The 25,296-nt window shown below is 38.2% G+C and overlaps 1 protein-coding gene across 1 annotated transcript in view; it reads left to right on the top strand.

Annotated features, from left to right (window-relative positions):
- Positions 1 to 22,321, top strand: part of LOC129243593 (furin-like protease 1) — a 76,037-nt gene extending 53,716 nt beyond the window's left edge. Inside the window, exons 2-3 of the mRNA XM_054880765.1 lie at positions 8,687 to 9,763; positions 22,223 to 22,321. Of these exons, the coding sequence (XP_054736740.1) occupies positions 8,921 to 9,763; positions 22,223 to 22,321 (942 nt within the window). The 5' untranslated portion in view covers positions 8,687 to 8,920. The remainder of the gene's footprint in view (positions 1 to 8,686; positions 9,764 to 22,222) is intronic.
- The last annotated feature ends 2,975 nt before the right edge of the window (positions 22,322 to 25,296 follow it).

Below are 25,296 nucleotides of genomic sequence, written 5' to 3'. Positions count from 1 at the left end.
TGTCATTTGTCATGTTGTGACAGTTGTTGGTTTACATATTTTGACACTTGTCAGCTTAGCAGAATGAGCAGCAGCGGCAGCGGTGCCAGCTGTAACAACCGTGACTACTATGACAACCAAACTGCATATGTACGAGGGAGGACAAGTCAGCGCCGGCATGTAATTCCATATGAGGCTCTTTGAACTCGTCAACCTTATCGATAGCCGTCACCCTTATGTTGACATATCGCATGCATTTGCTTAGGTCCACAATTTACTTTAAATACCGTTAAATGTGCATGTTTGTGTGTGCATGTGCAAATGTGTATGTGCAAAGCAATCAATGTGGGCTAACGGCAGTTTAAGTCACCACCATCGTTGCTATAAATCGCATTGTCTGTCTATATATCCACTCCTCTGCCTAATCTTTGGACTCACCTCCTAACTAGTCGCTAATATCGACCCGATGCACTTTAGTGGTGTTAGATTCTACATATGATTTAGAACCACGACTAGTGCGCGTTCGCTTTCTCCTGCGGCACCACTTTTGGTAGCTCGGAACTAGTTGCAATTTCCAGAGATGTTATATAGACTATAGGTACAGTTTCAATGGCTCCAAATGAGTGTTAAACTAGAAAAATTATATTTATACCTATTTTCAAGTATCAAATTATGGGTCCGAAGTCCCTAAAAGTGGCCAAAAACTGACCGAAAAATTGATTGAAATTAAGTTTTGAAATTAGCTGAATGGACTAGGCTATCTTTTTATATAATATTTAAACACATGAGCCTCGTTTGAAAAGCCCATGTAAAAATAAAGATCACTCAATTGTTTGAGGTGAACCTGTTTTATTTTTCGACATAGTCTTCTTTCCGGCTTCTACACATCGTCCAACGTTGTTCTAGTTTGTTGATCCCTTCCGCGTAATATGATTTGTCCAAGTCTAAAAAATAGCCATTCGTTTCTGCAAGCACCTCCACGCTTGAATAAAATCTTTTTCACGCCAGTCATTTCTTCAAATTGGCGAATAAGAGATCCGGGAAACGTGTTGGAACCCTATTTCCATTAATTTCGCGACCACAACTGCTGAGGCGTGAGCTGGTGCTTTGTCATAAAGGAAAAATAAAATCACTCGATTTCCTCGATTCAAACGAATGCCAAACACAAAGAAATATACCGATCGGAATGAAGCTTGGTGTGTATTCTTCCAAGAGATGCTACCAACTAAACATAACCTCGATATGCACCAGTAGCGCCATCTACCCGACTTTGCAGGGACTCGTCAAACGATCCTTGAAGGTTCATTAGGCCCAAGAGTAAAATTGGTAAAATATTGGGTAGTCGAAAACGTCTTTTCGTATTTCTTATAAAACTTCAACTCATTTTTTTTATATTTATAATGAACTTTATTAAACCAAATAGGTACCATTTTGGTGGACCACCTTTTGCCATTTTTCTTCTAGAGACATTATTCCATCAGTGTAAAACTTTTGTGGTTTCTCGGCGAAAAACTGCGACAAGTAATTTTCATAGGCTTCTCTTGAAGCCAACTTTACTCCGTTAAGGGAGTTCTGCATCGACCAAAACAAATGGTAGTCCGATGGTGCAAGGTCAGGGCTATATGGTGGATGCATCAAAACTTCCCAGCCAAGCTCTCCCAGTTTTTGCCGAGTCATCAAAGATGTGTGTGGCCTAGCGTTGTCCAGATGGAAGACGACGCCCTTTCTGCTGATCAGTTCGGCACGTTTTTTTTTCGATTGCTTGCTTCAATCTCATCAGTTGTTGACAGTACAGTGTAGAATAAATCATTCGAGCAGGCTGGAGCAGCTCATAGTGGATGATTCCTTTCTAATCCCACCAAACACACAGCATAACCTTTCGAGGCGTCAATCCTGGCTTTGCGACCATTTGTTGAGCTTCACCACCCTTGCACCATGATCTTTTTCGCACATTATTGTCGTATTTGATCCACTTTTCGTTTCCTGTTACCATTCGCTTCAGAAATGGTTCGATTTCATTTCGTTTCAGCAAAGAATCGCAGATGTTAATTCGGTCCATTAAATTTGTCACAGACAATTCATGTGGTACCCAAACATCGAGCTTCTTTTTGTAACCAGCATTTTTTAAATGGTTCAAAACCGTTTGATGATGAATGTTTACTGCCTTGGTGAGCTTAAGTGACGGTCCTGGTCAATCTTTTCCATAATTTCATCGACTTTTTCACGGATAGGTCGACCGGAGCGAGGTGCATCTTTCACATCGAAATTTCCAGAACGGAAGCGAGCGAATCATTGTTGTGCTACACGAACTGATACAGCATCGTCTTCGTAAACTTCACAAATTTCATTGGTGGCTTGCGTGGCATTCTTCCCTTTTTTATACAAAAATTTCAAAATATAGCGAATTTCTTCAATGTGATTGGTAGCACTGGAGTTAGATGACTCCAACGACATCTATTGACAAAATACGAAAAGACTTTTTCGACTACCCAATATTTCATTGCTGGTAGAGACACTAACTTTGAGGTTCGTTGAAAATCACATTCCAATTTTTCTGTTACTAGCTGTGACACAAGGTGGCGAAAAGTTAATCATTCAATTTGATTTTTGAATAATTTTTTCCTAACTTTATGACAAAACAAAGTGATTTAGTGCTGGAAATCTTTAATCTGAATTGCACAAATCCGTGCGTGCCTCGCGTGCACTACGAAGGTAATTTTTATTTTTTATTATTGTTATTTTTTTTTGTAATTTCTAGAATTTGAAAGTTGTTTTACTTTTACTTTACTTTTTACAATTTCTATATTTTGTTTGAGTATTATAATATTATTTTTTTTTTGTTTTTTGTATTCTATCGTTTTTTATATTTAATTTTTTTTTTACTTTTTTATTATTATATATTAATTTTTTTCTTGTGAATTTTTATAATTAAAAAAATTGTATTCTTTTTTTGTTTATTATGTATTTTAATTTTTTTTTTGTTTTAGTATTATTTTTGGTTTTTTTTGTTTGCTTTTTTTATTTTTTCCTTTTTTATATATTTATTTTTTTTTACTTGTTTATTATTATAATTTTTTTCTTGTGAATTTTTATAATTAAAAAAAATTTTATTCTGTTTTTTGTTTTTTATTTATTTAAAAGTTTTTTTTTGTTTTAGTATAATTTTTCTTGTTTTTCTTGCTTTTTTATTTTATCGTTGTTTATATTTTATTTTTTATAATTTATTTCTGTTAATATTATTTGCTTTATTATATTTATACAAACATACAATGTATTATATGCAAATATTAGTTTTTTTATTTTATTTTATTTTTTAATTTTTTTCATTGTATTATTTTTCGTTTTTGTCTTTTTTTTATATACCATTTTTTTTTTGTTTTTGTTATAATTTCGTTTTTTATATTTAATTCTTTGTAATTTATTATTATTATTATTTTTTGGTTTTATTTGATATTTTTATAGGTATTTCATATTTCATCTTCTATGGCGCCAAACTCAAAATCATTGATTAATTTTCTGACTGATCTTCAGAATCGGTTTTGCGCTTTGATACTGAAAGCTTTCGCCACTTGCGAATGAGCAGCAAATTGGTTCGGAATTGGTGAAATGGCAATAATTGTGAACCAGTAACTTATTTCTCTACTTAAGATTTTCTCTCTGCAGGGTCAAACACATACTCGTATGTGTGCATGTGTATTAAAATGTGCCTGCTCGTCCTGTCTGTCCATGTCAGCTTATCCGTTATATGATCCTTTGATTGGGCTATGTTGACCCATCAATCTTTACAACATACAAATGGAAACGTGTCCACTTCATTGAAGTACTACAAATTGCTCTGCTTGCTTTATTTGTGTGCGAGTGTTAGTGTGAATGGAAGTGTGCGAACATACGGGAATCTACTGCAACCGTAGGCATCAAATTTAAGTAAGCTACTGATTTATGATTGTTGCATTTTGACTTGCTGTACAACGGACGCTCGTATGAAGTTTTATTATGTATGTATGTGTGTTAACATAACACAACTAGAGATAATTTACATAGTCTTTTGGGACATGAGATACACTACCAAACACGATTTACTTTTGTTATTACATAAAAATTGAAATGAAGAAATCCTCAAAGAGTCAATTCGAAGAGACTTTTGAGCAGCTAAAAAACTAAGTTCACCAACTACATGCGACTAAATATTCTTCTTTATGATACTTTTAATGCTAGATTTAGCTCATAACCAGTTGGTTTAAACAGCTGACACACGTTTCGTGTTTTGTTTCACTGTCAAACATCTTCAGTTTGGTCTATAATTTAACCATGAATCGTCTTACAAACGAACAACGCTTGCAAATCATTGAATTTTATTATAAAAATGCGTGTTCTGTTAAGAAAGTTTAAAGTCGAAAAATTGTGTTCAGCGACGAGGCTCATTTTTGGATCAATGGGTACGTAAATAAGCAGAATTTTCGATTTTGGAGTGAAGATCAGCCAGGAGAATTGCAAGAGCTACCAATGTATCCAGAAAAGGTCACAGTTTGGTGCGGTTTATGGGCTGGAGGTATCATTGGAGCGTACTTCTTCAAAGATGCTGCAAATCGTAACGTAACTGTGAATGGTGAGCGCTACCGTGAAATGATATCCAACTTTTTTTTTGCCCAAAATGCAAGAGCTTGACTTGCATGACATGTGGTTTTAGCAGGACGGTGTCACACAGCACGCGGAATGATGGACTTGTTGAGAAGCGAGTTCGGTGAACATTTTATTTCACGTTCGGGACCTGTCAATTGGCCACCCAGACCGTGCGATATCACACCTTTAGATTATTTTTTGAGACGCTATGTTAATGCTCATGTCTATTCAGACGAGCTTGTTTCAACTAACGCATTGGAAGACAACATTAAAGCATTTATATGTGAGATACCGACCGAAACATTGGAAAGAGCATTTGAAGCGCAGTCGCGGTCAACATTTGCATGAAATAATCTTCAAGCATTAAATTATATGGGCTGTACTATCGATTTAAATAAAAAAATTCATGCATTTTTCTGAATTTTACGTATGTTTTTTTGAAAAACTTTTCTATAGCTCTTAGAAAATCACCCTTTACTTTCAAGCACTCTGAAACACCTTTTCAAATTTGCGTGTAATTTTGAAAATATTCACTGGAACGATATACAATTTTCTGTGTGCATTCTTAAATATTTGTACTTTAAATGAAATAAATAAAAAAGTCGATTTTTCTAAAAAAATTCTAACTGTATATAGCCCCTTAATGGCAAAGATATATTTAATTAAATTTTTTTTAATATTTAAATTATTGCACTTCAATCTTGAATTCCCTTATACGGAATGGCAAAGTGTTTGAACTAGAAATTCATTTCGCTAGTTCAGATTTTCCTGCAGGGATGCTTACAATAAATTATACTCTCTGCAGAAAGCTCATCTCGTAATTTGTAACCTGCGATCATTGCTATTGGTTAGGAATTCGACTGGTAATTAAATTCCTCACCTCAGGCGAGTCGCTTATGGTTGCGGGCTATGCAAAACATTTCAAACATTTCTAGTGAGGGCTCCACGGGCATACCCACAAAATTTATGCAAAATTAGTTTAATATCTGCACACACACATGCCCGCATAGATATGAATGTATTGATTATGCATGACTCCAATATCCAGCATATTGCGCTCGAGCATCTGCCATATTTCAGTTGGATAAATATAATAAATGTCTGCTTTGACAGTTAGATAAACAGTAAATATTTGCCATTAAATTGAAGTCAAGGAAATTTGGCATATTGCCTCTTTGCCTATGAAATTTATGAAATAAGCAATAAAAATAAAATTTGTTTTAAAGATACGTTTCATTTACTGTTAGAAATAAGTTATGAAAAACTTTGAAGTCATTTCATAGAATGCGCATATGTACATACTTACAGTGTAAAGCAGAAGTCTTGACCCTGCCACTTTAAAGATGTTTTTTAAAAAAATATCACTAAAGTTTTTGAGTATTTTAATATTTTATTAAAAAATATATAAATCCAATTGTTCCCATGTGAAATATAAGAGAATATAAAATATAAACAATTCCATTCTCAAATAAGAAAGAAAAAACCATAGAAAATCTGAAAATTCGCACAGCAAAAGAGTTGAAACTCTTGCATTAAAGTATTTATTGAGTATGGGATAATATTCCGCCCTCATAAAAGAGGTGTCGCTGCTGATACTATTTTGGTGTTCGCTCTAGTAATATACTGGTGATTTGAAGGTGTAGATGTGAAGTCTCGATCGTAGTAGTTGACACTCGTTTGAAGCGTAAAGATCATTTTTTATCTGACGTCAAAAATGTCTGCGTTCGTCACGAAAAAACAGCTGAAAAGAAAAGTGCAGCTGAAACCTGTCGTATATTGATCAATGTTTAGGTTAGTCACGCTCCATCAAATACAGCTTCTAAAGAGTGGCTTCGACGCTTCCAAAGTTGCAATTCCGACGTCAGTGATATAGCTCGCGAAGTGTTCGAAGATACTCAACTCGAAGATACTCCACTACAACAATTATTGGATGAAGACGCATGTCGAATCCTTGATGATATGTCTGGAGAGTTGAATGCTGGCAGATGAACCGTCGGCAAACGTTTGCGCGCGATGGGAATGGTCCGGCAAGCAGGTCACTGGGTGCCACTTCAAGTGAAGGAGAAAGACGTTTGTGAAATGCTTCTTAAACGGCAGAAAATAAAAGGTTTTCGGCATCGCATCGTCGCTGGCGATGAAAAATATATCTATTTTGATAAACCTAAGCGTCGAAAATGTTGTAGGCTGCCAGGTGAACCAGGTACGTCGACAGCGAAAAAACATGTTCATGCTTCAAAGGTTATGTTGTACATCATGTGGGATCAGGAGGGTGCCATCTGTTGTGCACTCCTTAAACCATTTGGAATCATCACTGGCGATCGTTACCGACTACAGTTAATACGTTTGAATCGAGCTCTCACAGAAAAGCGGCCGGAATGGGACGGTAGAAATGACAAACTGAATTTGTTGCATGACAACGTCAGGCCACACGTTGCTAAATCGGTCCAGAAATATTTAGAGAGACTGAACTGTGAAATATAGCCCAACCCGCCGTATTGCCTAAGCATTGCACCATCTGTTCCGATCAATACAGTCAGCTCTTATTGGAGAGCGGTTCACTTCTTACGAAAGCATCGCAAACTGGCTCAATGAATGGATCAAATTGAAAGATCTCGAATCTTTCGTCAGAGGAATCCGTTTGCTGCCTGAAAAATGGAGTAAAATTGTAGCTTCCAACGGCACATACTTCACATAGTATCTCGTATTATTAAATTATTTAAATAATTCGCAACTTTGGCTAAGAAAGGACGGAAACTTATTCTCATACCCTGTATGTATGAAAAAGTCTAATAGCAATTTGAGAAAAATTACATTTAATATCTAGTAGGATATCCTCGTAATCGCTTTTAGTCGGTCAGACATTGAGTGAATCAAGTTTTTTGTATAATCCGAATTTATATTTTATCATTCGACTTGGAGCAAACTTTTAAGTTGATTTTTGGAAGTTATGTGGTGTTTCCTTAATCGGTTTTGCAAATTGTCCCTTAAATGCTCCATAGGTTCATATCTGGGCTCTGTGGCGGATTTGATAACAAATGAGGTACTTTATGTATTAGCCACATCTTCACTTGGGGATCGTTGACCTGATGGAAATAAAATCCACCAGACAATCACATTTTTTCAGCGCCGTGTAACGAGTTTTCTTGAAGGATTTTTAAATATACTTCTTTTGTCATTATTTCATTAATAAAAACAAGATTGCCAACACCTGATGTGGACATGTAGCCCCAAAACATTACACCTCCACCTCCATACTTGACCAATTTAATTGTATTTTTTGGATTTAATTCTTCATTTCGCTTCCTCCACATTTTAGGCCGCCCATCAAATCGGAAAATATTATTTTTCGATTCATTGGAGAAAATTACTTTGTCCCAGAAGGCAAATTGTATAAGTCGATAAGTTGTGGCAAATTCCAGCCTTTTATTTCTATCAGTATCACTGCCAAAGAACTTTTTTCTAGCAATACATAAACTGAGTTCGTTTTGAAGTTTTGGCTTCGTTGCTATTTCTCATGATTAAATCGTAATTTAAATTTGTATTGTAATTCATCATCATCATCAGTTCCTGTTTCTCCCATTGGAGCAAGGGGCCTCTATGAAACATTTCCATCTTGTTTTGTTCTTAGCCAGTAGCCAGTAATTTCGTTTCACGTCATTCCAGACTCTCTTCTACTTCCTTCTGAACCATTCTCCTCCATGGCATTTTTGGGCGACCAACCTTGCGCGTTCGTTGTGTGTTCCAGTCCAGGGCTTGGCGACAAATTTGACTTGCGTCTTTGCGAAGCTTATGGCGTATTTGTAATTGAATAAAACTTATTACTTCAAAATGAATGAATTAGTCGACATAAAAGTCTTTTTTTACATTTAAACCTCTGTATTGCTTCTTCGGCAAACCTACTCCTCAGCAGATATGGCATAAGCCGACATAATGCGCTTCTTACTTAATATGAGTATATGTTGTATTTATATTACATGTATATGTTCTAATTAAATTATATTAATATTATTAATATTTATGTATGTATCTGCGCATTCCTGAATTCTTGCATTTTGTAACCAAACTCCTTTCTCTTTTCAATTTGCAGCTTGAAAGGCAACTATTTTACTTGCCTCTCTGTGATCGGCAACATTTCGGAACGTTAAAATTCAACCAATACCAATATAACTCTACGCACAGATCTTACTTGACGCTAACGCTCTGGAAAAAGAGAGAAAAACAACAACTGTAACCTCTACTGCAACTCCAACTTCACGTAAAAACCGGTGCTCAGCATTTCGCCTCATTATTACAACAAAATCCTGCGCCTAACGCACGCACAATGAAAAACGACGTCGTTCGATGGAGTTTAACGGCGAAAGCACAAATCGGAAACGACGACGCGATTAGCACAAGCAAAAGCAAAAGCAACTGTACGTCAAGAAATGTTGCTGTAAATAGCAACACTTCGTCTTCAAATGCAGCGACAAATAGTGAATGGCTGCTTGGTCAGCATCATAAGCAACTTCAACTGCAATTACAACATCAACTCCAAAAGCAACAACAACATTGTGATACTAATGCAAGTTTTCTTAATGCAACAACACCAACAACAAATAGTTTTTTAGTGAACACACGTCATAGCGTAAGCCACAATGCGATCAAACGTAAATCGAAATCTACAACTAGCACACATAGTAGACATTTCCAACAACAACAACAACTAATACAACCACAAAAACAACAACAACAGCATAATCACTATTCCCATCACCGTCATCAGCAGCAAGTGAAACCGCGGACATTTGTTGCTTTGCATTTAAATAGGATTTTGTTGAATTGTGTGCAATTGAGTGTTGTGTTAGTGTTTTTGTTGTGTACGTTGAATATCGGTTTCGTGATTGTGCCGAGCGCCAGCGCCGCCATTGCCGCTGCCCACACGAACAAAACATCCGTTGACCGAATCGCTGTGAATGCGATTGATGGGAGTGGTATTGATGATTTGGCGCTGGTGTCGGTGCCTTATCAATTGGACTACGAGGAGAGTGAGAGCGGGAGCGGCATATACGGAGATAGAGATGGTGCTGGACATTACACCCACACCTGGGCGGTGCATATACCGAATGGCGAGAGTGGCGTGGCCGATCAAGTGGCCAGGGATCATGGATTCGTCAATTTGGGCAAGGTGAGTAGGAAAATTGGCATACTTTTGTGTGGATGTTTGTAATTCACTATAGTGTGAATGGGTTGTTTGTATGTGTGGTGAGTATTTTAGCAGAAATATCTGCATTGCTGGTTAGTTGGTTAGGTTATTTAGTGATATTTATTATATTAACAAATAATGGATAAAAAATAATGCCAATCAAGTGCAGAAAAGGTTTTAAGGGTGTAGAGGCATGAATTTGAGGTGCTATAAGAAAAAGAAAATATATTTTTGCTATGCATTTTTTAATAAGATGTTTATTAATGTTTTAGAAATACCAAAAAAAAATTAAAAATTTCAAAAAACGAAAAACTGAAAAACTGAAAAAGTTATAAGTTGTTTAAGTGGGGGGCTAACAAAAAATGGCGCGCCACACCTACCACGATTGCAAGCGTCCTAATAATATGAAACAAAAAAAAATAAAAAATATTATTAGTCTTGATGAATGCTGCTATCGTACTTACTACTAAAAAGTCGAAAAAAAATTGTTTTTGTCCAAATTACGGCTGCCCGAAAAAATGATAAATTTATTTACTACTTTTTGTTACTTTTCGGAATTTTTTAAAAATAGTAAAAATTTTATTTTGTTTATAATAATAGTAAGTACGATAGATATATATATTGCGAAAGCTCACACCAAATTTCAAGTAAATCGGTTGAGTAGAACCTGAGAAATCAAGGTAAACATTTTGAAATAAAGGGTTTTTCAATTGGCGCGGGTCGATTTTGGCGCCCTGTGGCAGCCATTTTGTTTTAGTGACATCTGTCAAATCTTTCGTTTATTATTCAGTTGTTTATGCCAAATCATCATGGCAAGTTACACGATTGAACAGCACTTTCAAATGATAAAGCTTTATTATCAAAATGAGTGTTCATTAACGCAAACGTTGCGCGCATTGCGCCCATTTTTCGGTAGACGTGGTGGCCCTTCCAATTTCTTATGGCCCATATTGAACCATATGGACCTAGACGACATGTGGTTCCAGCAGGACGGCGCTACGTGCCACACAGCAAACGCCATTTTATTCCACTTCAACATCTACCGCCGCCTCGATGCTAAGTTTCGATGGGAGGAGCATATAAAACTTAAACGGCATGAAATCCATCTGAAGATAATAAAAATGAAGTGGCTAATTGGACGAATATCAATGCTGTCCATATATATTTCAATAGGTGCGCTTCAACTTTTTTCCGATAGGGAGGGCGAACGACGCAATATTTTTTATTTTTCGCTTGTCATTTGTAAACTTCATTAGTATACATTTCATCATGGAACGCTACACACTTGAGCAACGATTGCAAATCGTGCAAATTTTTTATGAAAATAATCGTTCTGCTGCTGCTACTTTAAGAGCATTACGGCCATTTTACGGTCCATTTAACAAGCCGTCCCGTTTTGGAGTTATGTGAAGTCATTGGTCTAAAGTAACAAGCCGGCGACGATTTGTGAGCTCAGAGCCAATATTGAACGCGAAATTGCTGGAATTTCGGCCGATTTATGCAAACGAGTGGTCGAAAATTGGGTTCAACAATTGGACTTCGTAAAACATGCACGCGGTGGTCATGCAAAAGAAATCGAATTTCATACCTAAATGTATATGTTCAAACTCGATAATAAAAAAAAATTAGTTAAAAAAGTCAAACCGTTTGTGTTTTATTCAAAAAAGTTCAAAAGTTGAAGCGCTCTTATTGAAAAACCCTATATAACAAAATATCTATGTATATAAAGGGTGGTTAAGTTTCAAGGGCCGGTGTTGATTTTGAATAGAATACAAATTTTTTAGGAAATTATTATCATTTCTCTTTATTATGATAATACTGGTATGGCTCAATTACGTACGGCACAAAATATCGGCCAAATGGCGGCCATGGCACACCTCCATCCGATGGTCCAAATTTTCGATGATGCTGAGGCATAACTGAGGTTCTATGCCGTTAATGTGCCGAATTATCTCACCATTTATCTCTTGAATTCTTCCTGGCTTATCGACGTACACCTTTTTTTTTCAAATAACTACAAAGAAAGAAGTCCAACGGTGTCTAATCACGTGATCTTGGCGGCCAATTGACATCGCCGCGACGTGAGATTATTCGGCCATCAAATTTTTCGCGCAAAAGAGCCATTTTTTCGTTAGCTGTGTGACAAGTGGTACCGCCCTGTTGAACCCACATATCGTCCACATCCATATCTTCCAATTCGGGCCATAAAAAGTTCGTTATCATCTCACGATAGCAAACACTATTCATATTAACTGCCTGACCGGCCTCATTTTGGAAAAAATACGGCCCAATGATGCCGCCGGCTCATAAACCGCACCAAACAGTCACTCTTTGTTTTATGGTTTATCGGCAATCACTCTTGGATTAGCATTCGCCCAAATGCGGCACTTCTGCTTATTAACGAATCCACTGAGGTGAAAATGTGCCTCATCACTGAAGATGAAGTGCGCGATATGAATTTTGATTTGAACGCCCGTTTTCATAATAAGCCTGAATAACTTTAACACGTTGCTCGATTGTGTATCTTTCCATGGTTCAAATTGAGTTAGTCTGAAATTGAAAAATGTCAAATGAAATGCAAAGAAAGACTTGACGTTTAGGTGTGGTTCACATTCAACATCGGCCCTTGAAATTTAACCATTTATAAACAAATTATAAAGCCAATGTGATCCTATGGCGCACAACTATGGGGTTCCGCCAGTCAAAGTAATATAAATATACTTCAACGATTCCTGAATAAAATCCCTCGAGATATTCTCAACTCTGCTGGGCTCGTTCGCAATAAAGATATTCATCGTGACCACAAGATCCCCACAGTCGTTGAGGAAATTAAAAAAAGAAGCAGAAGCCTACTCCCTCAATCTTCAAAGACACGTGAATGAGGAAGCCAACAAACTCCTCAACACCTCAGGCGTAACCCGAGGACTCCATCGAATCAAACCACATAATCTGGCATTATGGCTGTTAACTTGAGCAAGGGACTATGAAAATTTCTTTACAAAATTCTCTTTCTTTCAACTCTGAATAAATCCGACGCTTTGCCCTGTAAGAGCCCTTTTGAATGGGCCTCAGCAGGGATTAGACTTATGAGCGAAGCCAATTTTTCCGGTATTCCTTGCAGGCGTAGCTCGCATTCAATTGTGCCTCTTTCAGTACTATCGAACGCTTTCATTTCCCAAGCTTTACTCTCAATTTGGTTTCTCAACTACAAAATTTCACTTTTTTTTCTTGCCCACTCCTCTCGGGTGTGATTTCTGACAGGGTAATCATTGCCTGCCGCCACCAGTCCTAAATAGTGGAAATACCCACCACCTGTCGTTGCTTAGCAAAATTCCCCCTAAACTGCCAAAAATATCTTAAAAACTCCATCCATTCCACAATAGAGCTGCCTGCTATAATTCAAAGTTTAAGCCATGACAATTAGCAACACAAATCTGGGGCACACAACCAATCAAGCGACTGAATGATACCACAAATACGATTCTGAAACTACACAGCCGCTCCGTATGCTTTAAGATCCCCTTCCTATGTTCGAGCAACCGTTTGAAATAAACTGGAGACGCACTTAATGGGTGGAAGAAGGGTTGCAGGAAACTTGGACACATTCACACACACATTTGCACGCTAATTTAACTGATACTTTTATACAAATGTATGTATGCTTCTCTTTGTTTCGGCACGCAAGCGTATCCCTTCCACTCCAGAGCTTTAAATGCACTTCTCTCCATGATTTGGCCCTCCTGCGCCCTCCACCCGCACTCAGCCATGTAGAAATTATGCAAATTCTATCAGAAATTTATATTTTCTATTATATCAAGCATAAGCCATGTAAGCCGCTGCTCGTCGCTCGCATAAATTACGCAAGCATTGTAGCTGCCAGCCTGCGACGCCTACTAACCAACCGGCTGCAACAAAGTGTAAGGCGATTTCTTCTCTCTATTTTTTACTACTTTCGCTTCATCACTACTGCACTTCTGTACTTTTGCACTTACTGTCTGTCTTGACTAAAGTTTTTTCCTTTTTTCTCCCTTTTTTTGCCCCTTTTTTTGATTTTTTTCTTGGTTTTTGCCAATGGACAAATTTCCATGCAGTAAACTTTGCCGTCTAACAAGATTACGTTGGCTCGATGACTATACATCCATACTTAGATAGAAAATAATACGACAAGCGGGTGTACTGAATATCATGAACGCTGAGCTGAGCATTTAAGTTGTAAGTTTTATTTTTACACTTATACATGCATACACACTCACACACACAGCGGTACGAAAAAGTATAACTGCTCGTTGGCAAAGTCTTGCAGAAGTTTGTGCAAAAAGTATGAGTATCAAAATTTGCTAAGTTAGTCAAATATGCGTACGCTCATCTCGAACTCAATTTCGGTAAGTTGGCACGCCGTTGTATGGGTTTAGCTATCGAAAATCTGCTTGTAAACCGCATACTAACACACTTAAGCGAGTGTACATGCCCAATTTGCTTGACTGCACAATCAGCACATAAAGGACAGGTGCGATTTTTGCCATGCGAGCAATAGCCGAGTACCAAAAAATCCCATAAAGGTGAATTGGATGAACTGAGGCGGAAGGATTATAGCAAATGTTTGGGTAACAAAAAAAAAAAAAAATTAAAAAAAAAATACTACAATCTACATACATAAAAAGGGAAATAATGCTTAAAGTTATTTATATCTTTCTGAGTTGGGGCTGCAACTTACTTTACAACTTTACCCTTACAAGCGTCCTTGCATGGTCTTTATGTTTCGTTACTTCCACCTTTGTTAATTACACCTTCGTCTCTGGCGCTGCAGAAGAGATACCTGTCGACCTCATGACCATCGAACGAATAGATGCGTGGGACTCCAAGAAGAAACACGTCATCACTAGCGTCGCAGAATGGCGATGTCAAACCAATCTGCGGGGACAAAGCCGATGGAACAGTCAATCGAGTGACAGATGGACGGCGAAACTCATTCCATCAATAGACAATTGACTCCAAAGGAACTTCGGGGAAGTGAATTGCTTCTTAACTCAGTTCCTCTCGAGCCACGCACACTTCCGGAAATACCTATACCGCATAGGCAAGGTAAGCGATCTCTAGCGCAAATACCGCGAAGCGCCGAGCGATGACGCTGAACTCACATTATTTGGTTGCGACAGATGGATCGCCGACAGAGATACTCTGAGGAAGCAGATTGGCGGCATCACGCCGAGCAACATAATCAGCAAAGATGCTCGAATGCCAGGGCAGCTGGAACGCGGTAAAGAGACCCATCGAGGACGTACTACAGAAGAAAAACGATAGACTTCGTCACCGTGCAACAAAGCGAAGCCTCACACACAGATACACAAGAAGACGAGCCTATAGCAAGAAAGCTGGCTACAAATACGGTGGATCCAGACGTTGGTGAATGGAATTGGTTATTTGTGGATGCCGCTCTGAGCCCTCCCGAAGTAATGCCGGAAGTAGCCGAATGGGTTGGTGAGAGACTACCATTAATTTACATTGGACCTACAGTTGAAGAGCGGATACTTGCAAAGATGCGTAGCTTTATTTCAGACCAAAACAAGCTAAGTTATGATGTTAGCGTTCACGAGCTTTTCTGGTTGTCCTCTAACTCCTAGTTGAAGCATACGGCCTCGGCAACTCCTCTTCACCATCGAACACGGATTCGTGCAAAGGCTCTAAACTCATTCCAAATCTTATTCTAAAACCTCATTTTCGCCTCCGCTAAACGGCGCCAACTGGTTCGTGGTCTGCCTACATTTCGTCCTGTCTATTGGAAGGGGTTCCATCAGAGCGCCTGTTTGGCGATGCTGTCGTCAGTCTTCCTCCAGGTGTGGCCGATCCACTGTCATTTCTTTCTTGTGATTTCAGTCGCCACATCGGATAAATTGGCCCCCCTAAGTAATTCGGTGTTAGTTAGTGTTGTTAGTACGTGGCCAGGATTTTCCCATTATGTGGCGCAAGCAGTGGTTAATGAACGTTTGAAGGTGCGTTATGATTATTGCGGTGGCCTCCCACGTTGTACAGCCGTATTACCAGCTAAAAACTGGGGTATATCCAAAAACTGCCACTAGTCGTAATCTCTGCTAATGATTTACTTTACCAAATATTTGGGATGCTCTCGGCGATAGGTTTCGCCTCGGAAGCCTCTGTGCTTTGTTCAAACTGTTTACTCATCACATCTTAAGCCGTTTCTTATCTCGCTGAGATCTCAAAATTTTTCACAATGGCACAAGACAAGCTTCTTCGATGATACGAAGCCAAGCGCTTTGTGGACTTTGGGTCCGTTGGGCAAAGTGGCAAAGAAATACTGCAATGCGCATAACAAATACAAAAAACTTACCTATTAAATGGAGTGAATCTTTAACATGGCCAAATACTCAGTTTATAGGCTATTCTACACTTGGCCAAAAACACATCTTCGCCAAATTCCACTTCTCTCGTATGGTTTGCGGCGGTCGAATAAATATCGAGTTGCATTCAAAATTTAAATGGCACGTCCATTGCCTGCAAAGAAGCTGGCACAATTTCGTCAGTGAAAGCGAGCTGAAGGAAAAGTTCATATAAAGAAAGAGGGGGAGAGAGAACGAGCGAGAAAAGGAGGTAGCAGCGCAGCGCCAGGTAAACGGCTACGTGGCAATTGAAGTGAGAACAAAGTAGCTTTTTACACACCTTAACAGCAGGATCCCCCCATTGTCGCAGGACATGTCCGCCTAGGACATTTTTGAGCGGCAATGAATTCGCAATTGAGCTAGCAGCTCGTACTTTTTGCACTTCTGTTGCCAGACACTAACGAATATTGTCGTAAAAACTTTTGGTAACTCAACATTGTCACATTCTGCTTTGCAATTGTTGTTGTTGCAGCTCCAGTTAGCCATGCTCTGCTTCACTTTAAATGCACCTACTACTATCACTCACAGGACTTACGATAGACGGACACAGTAGGCTGGCAAAAGTGACAGAGCAAATAAATTTTAGCAAATCTTTGCCACCTGTCTTGGGAAGAACGCCAAACCGCCGCCGCCGCCGCCGCCACCACAGTGATGGCCTCAAGAAGGCAGACAATAAAAGACGCGTGACTGCAATGAAATCGAGGCCAAATGCTGGTGTGCACAGTTCATTTACGCTTCATTGAAAGTTTTCCAGGGTGGCAACAGTGCAGCGGCGGAAAGCCGGAAAGAGACTCTGCAGGGAAATGGCTTCAAAAAGTTATTGGACTCTTAAAAATAAAAGCAAAAAATAAGCAATAAGCTTACAAAGTTGGCAGCCGTTTTATATTATTTCCTACTTTTTGCTCTTCTTTCCACTCTCTCCCTCGTCCTCGCTGTCTCAGCTTCTTCTTATGCTACCTCATTTGTCTACTTTTATCACTGCACCTTTTTTTGTTAGATAAATAAAATTAGTTCACCTTTTTAATTGGACTTTCCTGCAAATTCAAATTAACGGGTTTTGTGTGCAATAAAGTGAAATTTAAGTGTACGTAAGTGTATTTGTGTATATGATATATGTATGTATGTGTGTGTGTGAAATGTGCAGGTGAAATTACACTAAACCCAGGCCAATTGAGTGTGAGCAATGTGATGGGCACACGGCTGAGGCTAATGAGCAGGTCATGGCACTTGCCAAAGTAGTCTCTTAAAAGCTGGTGATGTGACGACGGCAGGGCTGTTAAGTTTGTGCGCCAAACGTACCATCAAACTAAATTTAATATACAACTTTTGAAAGGGCAATTGGTGGAGATAAAAGTAAATTGAAATTGAAAACTTTTGTGGAATCAGGGGACAAATTTGAAGTAATTTTTTTTGGATGACTATTCGTTTAATGCGAATGATGAAAAACGAGTCAAAATTGATGGTTTAGGCTGTGCTAAAAGCTGCGCATATGTTTTGCAGCAAAAGGCGTGGTATGTGGGCGGCAACATGAGTTTGATGAGAATTTTTTTTATGACACAACCGAACCTCCCGAGTCACAAAATCCTTTTGCCATTATATTTTTGTTTTATGTGCCTTCGAGATTTATCCAATCTTCAGTCTAAGGGTCGGTATGCCACATGCAAATACACTTGGGTGCACTCAGCTGATAAAAATTCAGAAATAGAAATACTGCAAATTCGAGCGTTGTCACAAGTCAAGCCGTAGTCCTCCGTTGGACACCTTTTCTAAAACCGTCAGTTAGGCTCCCGGATCTGGCCTTTTTTCGTTCTGTTCGATGTTGAAAGATGCTTTTTAAAAAGTTGCTAGCTGATCCGGCGAACTTTGTTCCGCCCTAGAGGCAATAAAAAAGCAAATTTTTGATTTTATTAGGTTAATTTTTTTATTAATCAAGTATTTCAATGAAGCTTTAATAGATTGCACTCTTCAGTTAAGCACCTTGTGATACACGACATTCTTTGTTTTATTATCACGTACAAAAACAAACAACGCAGATGGTTTTTCGACCTGTGAACATGCCACATATAATTGGCCATGTGAGAAACATTGATTTTCTAGATTCAGATCACAAACTTTCAAGGATTGGCCTTGTGATATGTTAATGGTCATGATCATGGTCCTCGGAATGAGAACTTCTTCACCTTCGAATTTTCCTTTGAGTATCGTCGCGTAAATCACATTGTTCATCAATTTATTTGGCGGCCGCCGTGGCTGAATGGGTTGGTGCGTGACTACCATTCGGAATTCAGAGAGCGAACGTCGGTTCGAATCTCGGTGAAAGATTAAAAATTAGGAAAAAGTTTTTTCTAATAGCGGTCGCCCCTCGGACGGCAATGGCAAACCCCCGAGTGCCATGAAACAGCTCCTCACAAAAAATATCTGCAGTTCCGAGTCGGCTTAAAAACTGTAGGTCCCTCCATTTGTTGAACAACATCAAGACGCACACCACAAATAGGAGGAGGAGCTCGGCCAAACACCCAAAAAGGGAGCCATTTTTTAGGCGTAAATTGTGCGATGGTAAGCTAGGCACATCCAAGGAGTTTAAAAATTCAATTGGATAGTTGGTGGCTTCATCTTCATTTGTTACACAGTCAATGGATTTGAATGAATGCATTGTTCCAATGGTATCATTTTGAATTATGTAGTTTAAGTCATCTACATCTTTATTCTTAGCCGCTAAAATTGCTCGCTCACTCAACCATTCATTATTTTTCTAGTTATTAATGATGTTTGGGAATACTTTATTGATAAGTTTGTCTTTCGATGAGACAAAGTTACAGATATTCTAAGGAAATGAAATCAATCCGCTGGATTCGTCGACAGGTACTCGACCATTACCGATAGTCAGTAATTGCTAAGAGAAATCTTCAGCAGATGCATCATTAAGTAATGCAACTCTCATGTTCGTTGTCAACTGAAGTTTCTTCACAAAGCGCCATAGATTCGATGATTTGAGGCAAGCGTTTATTTCATCAGCAGCCGTTAGTCTTGGAATTACTGGTAGTGTTTGGCGGAAGTCGCCAGACAGTAAAATCATTGCGCCTCCAAAAAATTCAATAATGGCAATTTCTCTCTTCCACTAAGGCAGCACAATGCGGGCGTTTCTCCAGAAAACTTCAATGCGCCACAATACTCGCAAACAACGTTCATTGGCCCAATGCAAACGCTAGGATGCAAGCAGTAATCAGTGTTGTAATCATATCGAAACGCTGCTCGATTCAAATCAGCACTTGCTAATTCTCTTCTTGTGCATCGAAAATGATCTACTTGTTTATCTCTGTTATTCCCTCGACGATTTCGCATTGCCAACCAAGCCGTTTCACGGGCTGCCTCGCTTTGCTCTTGTGATTGAGAAGCACGAAGTCGAGCCATATTAACGCGGCGCTCTTCACGGGCAATTCCTTGTGCTTCTTCAGTCGTTTCATTCGCAATGTTTTGTATCCTTCTTGCATAACGGCTTTGTCGGGAAAGATTCAATCGTCTTGGTCGCGGCATTGATAATGATGATTCAAAGAGAATACAAATTACTGTGATTATATATTTCTGACAAAATTTATATTATCAAATTTTCTACTTAACCATAGACAAAATTACGTTTACCTGTCATTTGCGTTTTGTTATTCCTTATCAGATGCGTTTTTGTTATACCACATTTTATAGTGACTTCACGGGAACGCATTCGAATGGGATAAAAAGTATCCTATGTCCGTCTCCTAGTTCTAAGCTACCTCTCCACCAATTGTCAGCCAAATCGGTTCAGCCGTTCTCGAGTTATAAATAGTGTAACTAACATGACTTTCTTTTATATCTTAGATATCCATAAATCGATAGAAAGTTAAATTTTAGAAGCTACCTGGAAACTCAAGTCTTTAGCTATATCAGAAATATATTAAATTCACGCCCAAAGTCGAGAAAGTGATTCTGCCCAGATTCGGGTGCCCAATGGATGGTTAAGCTGTTTGGCAACTGCTTTGAATTTAAGCATTGAAATTTTAGCTCTGCTTTATGGCTAAGATTGACACAAAATTCTCCTTTATTTTATGATAATTTGTATTATTTTTGGTAGAGTAACAGCAGTTGGAGGAGTTACGAATGAGTGAATTATTGAAGAAAGTAAAGATGTGATTTTCTTATGGCTGTTATGGTTTTTTTATTTTAAAATCGCAAGAAATCATCCACAAATTTTGCTAGGAGTGATTGTTATACGAGGGGTGCCTTTTTCATGTCGGGATTAGAGAACAAAAACAAATTTTAATCATCGAAAATCACTTTATTGTTTTTCAAAATATTCTCCATGAAGATCTAGGTATACACTTTTGCATGCGTTTGAACCAATTGTCGAAGCACTTTTGCCACTCTGAATGAGGTACCTCCAAAACATGCATTCTGAATGCCGCAACCGCTTCTTCAGGTGTCGAAAAACGTTAACCTCTCAGTTACGTACGGGAATAAAAAGAAGTCATTCGGTGCCAAGTCAGGACTATACGGCGGATGACCCATTAATTCGATATTTTGGGTGCTCAAAAATGCAGTTGTTTGAGCCGATGTGTGAGAGCTCGCATTGTCCTGGTGAAGAGTGATCCGTCTTTGGCGATTGGTTTTCCTAATTTCTTGGAAGACAACTGGCAAACAAATGGTTGTGTACCACTCAGAATTTACTGTTCTGCGTTGTTCTAGTGGTACGATTGCGACATGTCCAGTTTTTCCGAAAAAACAGGCGACCATTTGCTTGGAAGTGCTTCGTGCGCGAACAACTTTTGTTGGATTTGGCTCATCTTGAAACACCCATACAGTCGACTCTAGTTTACTTTCGGGCTCATACGCGTAAATCCATGATTCATCACCTGTCACGATGTCATAGACGTGTTTCGAAGCCCCGCGATCGTATTTTTTGAGCATTTCCTTCGACCAATCGACACGAGCCTTTTTTTTTGAGCGATTGACAAATTGTGTGGGATCCAAAGCGAACAAATTTTTTTGACAGTCAAATGTTTATGCAATATTGAATGTATGCTGGTCCCACTAATGCCTAAGATTGTCTCAATCTCACGATAGGTCACATGACGATCTTGCAATATCAGTTCGCGCACAGCATCAATGGTTTTCGGAACAACAACTGATTTTGGACGAGCTTCACGAAATTCGTCTTAGAGTGAACTACGACCACGATTGAATTCACCATACCATCGATAAACACTGGTCCTTGATGGAGCTTCATCGCCAAAAAATGAATTAAGTTCATCCATGCAATGTTGCTGAGTTAATCCACGTCGAAAGTTGTAAAAAATAATCGCACGAAAATGTTCACGTTTTAATTCCATTTTTGGACCGAGATGAATCCTTTAAGTTACTGTAAACAACACAAATAGCGCTGGTATTTCAAAACGTTCTGAGTACGTAAAAGCCAAAAAATGTCAAACTTTGCGATACAGCTGTCAGTTGCCAGATTGCAACAGCAGGGTTGCCAAATCCCGACATATTAAAGGCACCCCTCGTAAAGCATTAGATTCCTCCTTAGCAGCATTACGACCTGGTTGATGCAAAGTTTCATATAAAGTTGCTCCTTTAAAGCAACCATCAAATGCTCTTTATAAGCAATTCCTCCATATGCCAGTGCAACAAGCATTTTGGGGGCGCAATCACCCCAACTGAGGATGAAAATACCTCGAGCAAATACTGAAACACCCAAAGCTTTTTAAATTCTCACATTTTTAATAGGCTCATTTTTTTTTAAATTACAGTGACCGACAAAAGTCTACATACTCCCCCCGTTTCCACTGGATTGAAAGTTCAAAAACTTTACTGAAAAATGTGCTTACACAGTTTTATTTGAATGCTTTTTCTAATCATTATAAACTTTAGAAAATCCCTACATTAACATAAAATAGCAAAGCTATAGCAAAAAAACCTAAAACCAAGGGGAGGGACAAAAGTCTACATACAGTACACAAATATCTTATTCCAGTGTGAAAAACTTCACTTACCTCTAAGTAATATTGCTTCTTAGTATTTAGTTGGTCCATCATTAGCATCAATTACAGCTTCAAGCCATCGTGGCATCGAGGTGACTAATGAGAATTTGTTAACTCTGCAGAACTTCTATTAGTCTTTCTTAGAGTACTGAAGCGCTTGAAATCGGATTTTTTCTAATTTTTCGATCTAAAATTTCTCAGACATGTTCAATAATATTCAAATCTGGACTTTGCGGTGGTGTATTCAATTGCCTCGGAGCATGGTAAAGCAGCCAATCCTTCACAATGTGTGCTGTGTACTTTGGATCGTTATCCTGTTGAAAGACCCAACCTGGACTAAGCTTCAAATCATCCACCGAAGATTTCAGATTGACTTCCAATATTGGTTCCGTATTACCTTCAATCAATACTAATCTTCCAACTCCAGATGCAGCAACAGCTTCCCAAACCATTACACTGCCGCCACGATGCTTCACTGTTGATACCAAATTCTTCGGACTCAATACAGTATTTCTTTTCCTCCACACTTTTGCTCTTGCATCGCTACCGAATATATTAAACTTCAACTCATCTGTAAACAAACCTTTTTGCCAAAATCCATCCCCTTTTCCCTGTGTGCTTTGGCGAACTCCAGGCGAAGTTTGCGGTCTTTTCTTCAGAAATAAGATGCTTTTTTCGTGGTGTTCTACTATGAAAGCCGTTTTTGTTTAGAGCTCTTTGAATTGTTCTTGCATGAACATACTTGCTGGATGAGCTTGCTATATCCTCGGCAGTAACTTTTGGATTTTTGCCCACTTCTTTTAGAATCAAGCTGACGTATCTGCGAGATTGTTTGCTCGGGTGGCCGCCAGGTTTGAAAACAATGCATTTTTAAGGTCGCTAGAGGGTTAAAATGTTCTAGAAAATTATTCCTCGCGAAATTTCACTATAGGTCTTCTCGCACAAAATATGCATGAAAAGAACATAAAAGTGCACAGAAGCTGAAATAACAAATAATTCCCCAGTTATCTTCAAAATATGAAAGCCTTTTTAGTCTTTCTGTCATAAGCATTTACTAGGTTGCGCTTCGATTAGAAAAACACAATTTTATGGGCTTGCAATACTTATTATTAAATATTCAGTATAGTCTTCCTGAATATCAATATACTGGTTCCAACGAGATTCTAATTTATGAATTTCTTCCCGGAAGTGAGAATCTGGAAGGTCTGTAAAATAAGCCACCAGAGCTGTTATGACCTCTTCATTTGCTGAAAAACGCTCTCCACGCATGCATTTTTTTATGTTTGGAAATTGAGGAAAGTAGAACTTAACAACAACTTTAAAACAATTCGAGCTTTAATTAATGTATTTTAGTCATGGTCAAAATGCATGAAAAGTAACTTTTTTCTTTTGCGAACTGGGTACTTTTGCACGAATTATTTCCTTTGGCTGGTCTGAAACGTTACAATAATAGTCAGAATTTTTTGATTTACCAGTTTCGAGGTAATTCACGAACGAAATTGCTTTCGCATCCCAGAAAACAGATGCTAACCACTTCTTGGCCGATTTCTGGACACGAACTCGTTTCGTAGCCGAAGAACCAGGTTCACACCACTCTTTAGTCTCTGTGTTTGATTTCAGATCAAGACGATAGACCCAAGTCTCATCCACAGTGATGAATGGACGCTCAAAATCCACTTTATCCTCTCAAAAACGCTCTAAATGTTGCTGAGAACGTCGCATGCGAATGTGTTTTTGTTTCATAGTTAGCTAATGCGGCACCCATTGCGCACACAGTTTTCTGAAACCCAATACTCCAGCCGAAACATTGCTTACACTACCCACTGAGATGCCTAGAGCTTCTACTAAATCTCTTTCAGGCACTCGACGATTTTCCAATACGATTTCCTGTTTCTTTTCTACGATTTCTGGTGTTGTTGCTGCTTTTGGACTTCCTTGATGTGGATCGTCTTGAAAGCTTCTACGACAACGTTTAAATTCAGCAACTCAGCTTTCTACTGCACTAATTGATGGCGAAAAGTCCTTATACACTTTCATCATTAGTTCATAAATTTCCTTTTGCTTTTAAACCTTCCAAAAATAAAGATTCAATGACTGCACTGTACTTGGTTTTTTTCATTGTAGAAAATACTGTGACCCGTCGAGCCTAAATGGCTTGCAATCAAAGAAAGAATTGACAGATTAAAATGAAACTTCACACTTTAAAAAATTTAAACTAGTAGCAACTCTCTCTCTTATCGAAACGCAAAACTGATTGAAAAACCTAGTATGTATGTACATGGGAATCTTGCAATCTTGTATTTGTTGACTCGGCACCTAGACCAACAAAGTTCAATGAATTTCTTCTACGGCATAATTAAACTTCCAAACTTATTTTTATTTGTTTTTAATTAAAAAATTGTTTTCCTATCAGAGATTTTGCACTTTGTTTTTGTTTTTTAAGCTTGAATTTGAATGTCCACGCTTGCATGTCCATCGCTACAAATTGAGTTTTGAATACAATCAATTGATGTAGAAGAACTGAAGTTTGCATTCAGTGATGAAAATGGCTAAACAAAATTGAAATCAAATTGCGAATACCAAATCAAATGCGCATTCAACTTTTGCTCAACACTCGAATGCATTTCGATAAAACTCCAAAGTGCAAGTGGCCCGAGTTTAGTGGCGAGGAAAATTAATTTTAATGCAAGTGTGCGCGTAATACCGTTAAAATCCACTTGAAAACTTTTCCAATGCATTTTATGAAGACTCATAAAATGGTGGCGTTAAAGAGGGAAGGGTGAACAAAACGGGGAAATCAGAAAAGTTTAAAATTTCTAAACCACTTAGCAAAAGCCATATTTTACGATTTAGGGATTTTACTGAAATGAGGAAGAAGTGAAAATGTTGTCGTTGGTCAAATTAGTGTGTGTGTGTGTGTGTGTTTGTGCGTATGTAAGAAGTGTAATGCGTGTGGTTATGTTATTGTTTTTTCGCCCCTAAGTTATACCGAAAAATTAAAAACTTCAAAATTTAGAAATTTTAGAAATTTAAAAAAGTTATATATTTAAAGTTTAGTTTATTTAAATATAAAAAATATTTTTTTAACTAAAAAACAACTCCTAAAAAA

The sequence above is a fragment of the Anastrepha obliqua genome, chromosome 1, assembly GCF_027943255.1.
Source record: "Anastrepha obliqua isolate idAnaObli1 chromosome 1, idAnaObli1_1.0, whole genome shotgun sequence".
Classification (NCBI taxonomy): domain Eukaryota; kingdom Metazoa; phylum Arthropoda; class Insecta; order Diptera; family Tephritidae; genus Anastrepha; species Anastrepha obliqua.
The sequence above is the reverse complement of the archived record's forward strand: the minus strand, read 5'-3'. Positions and strand labels throughout refer to the sequence as shown.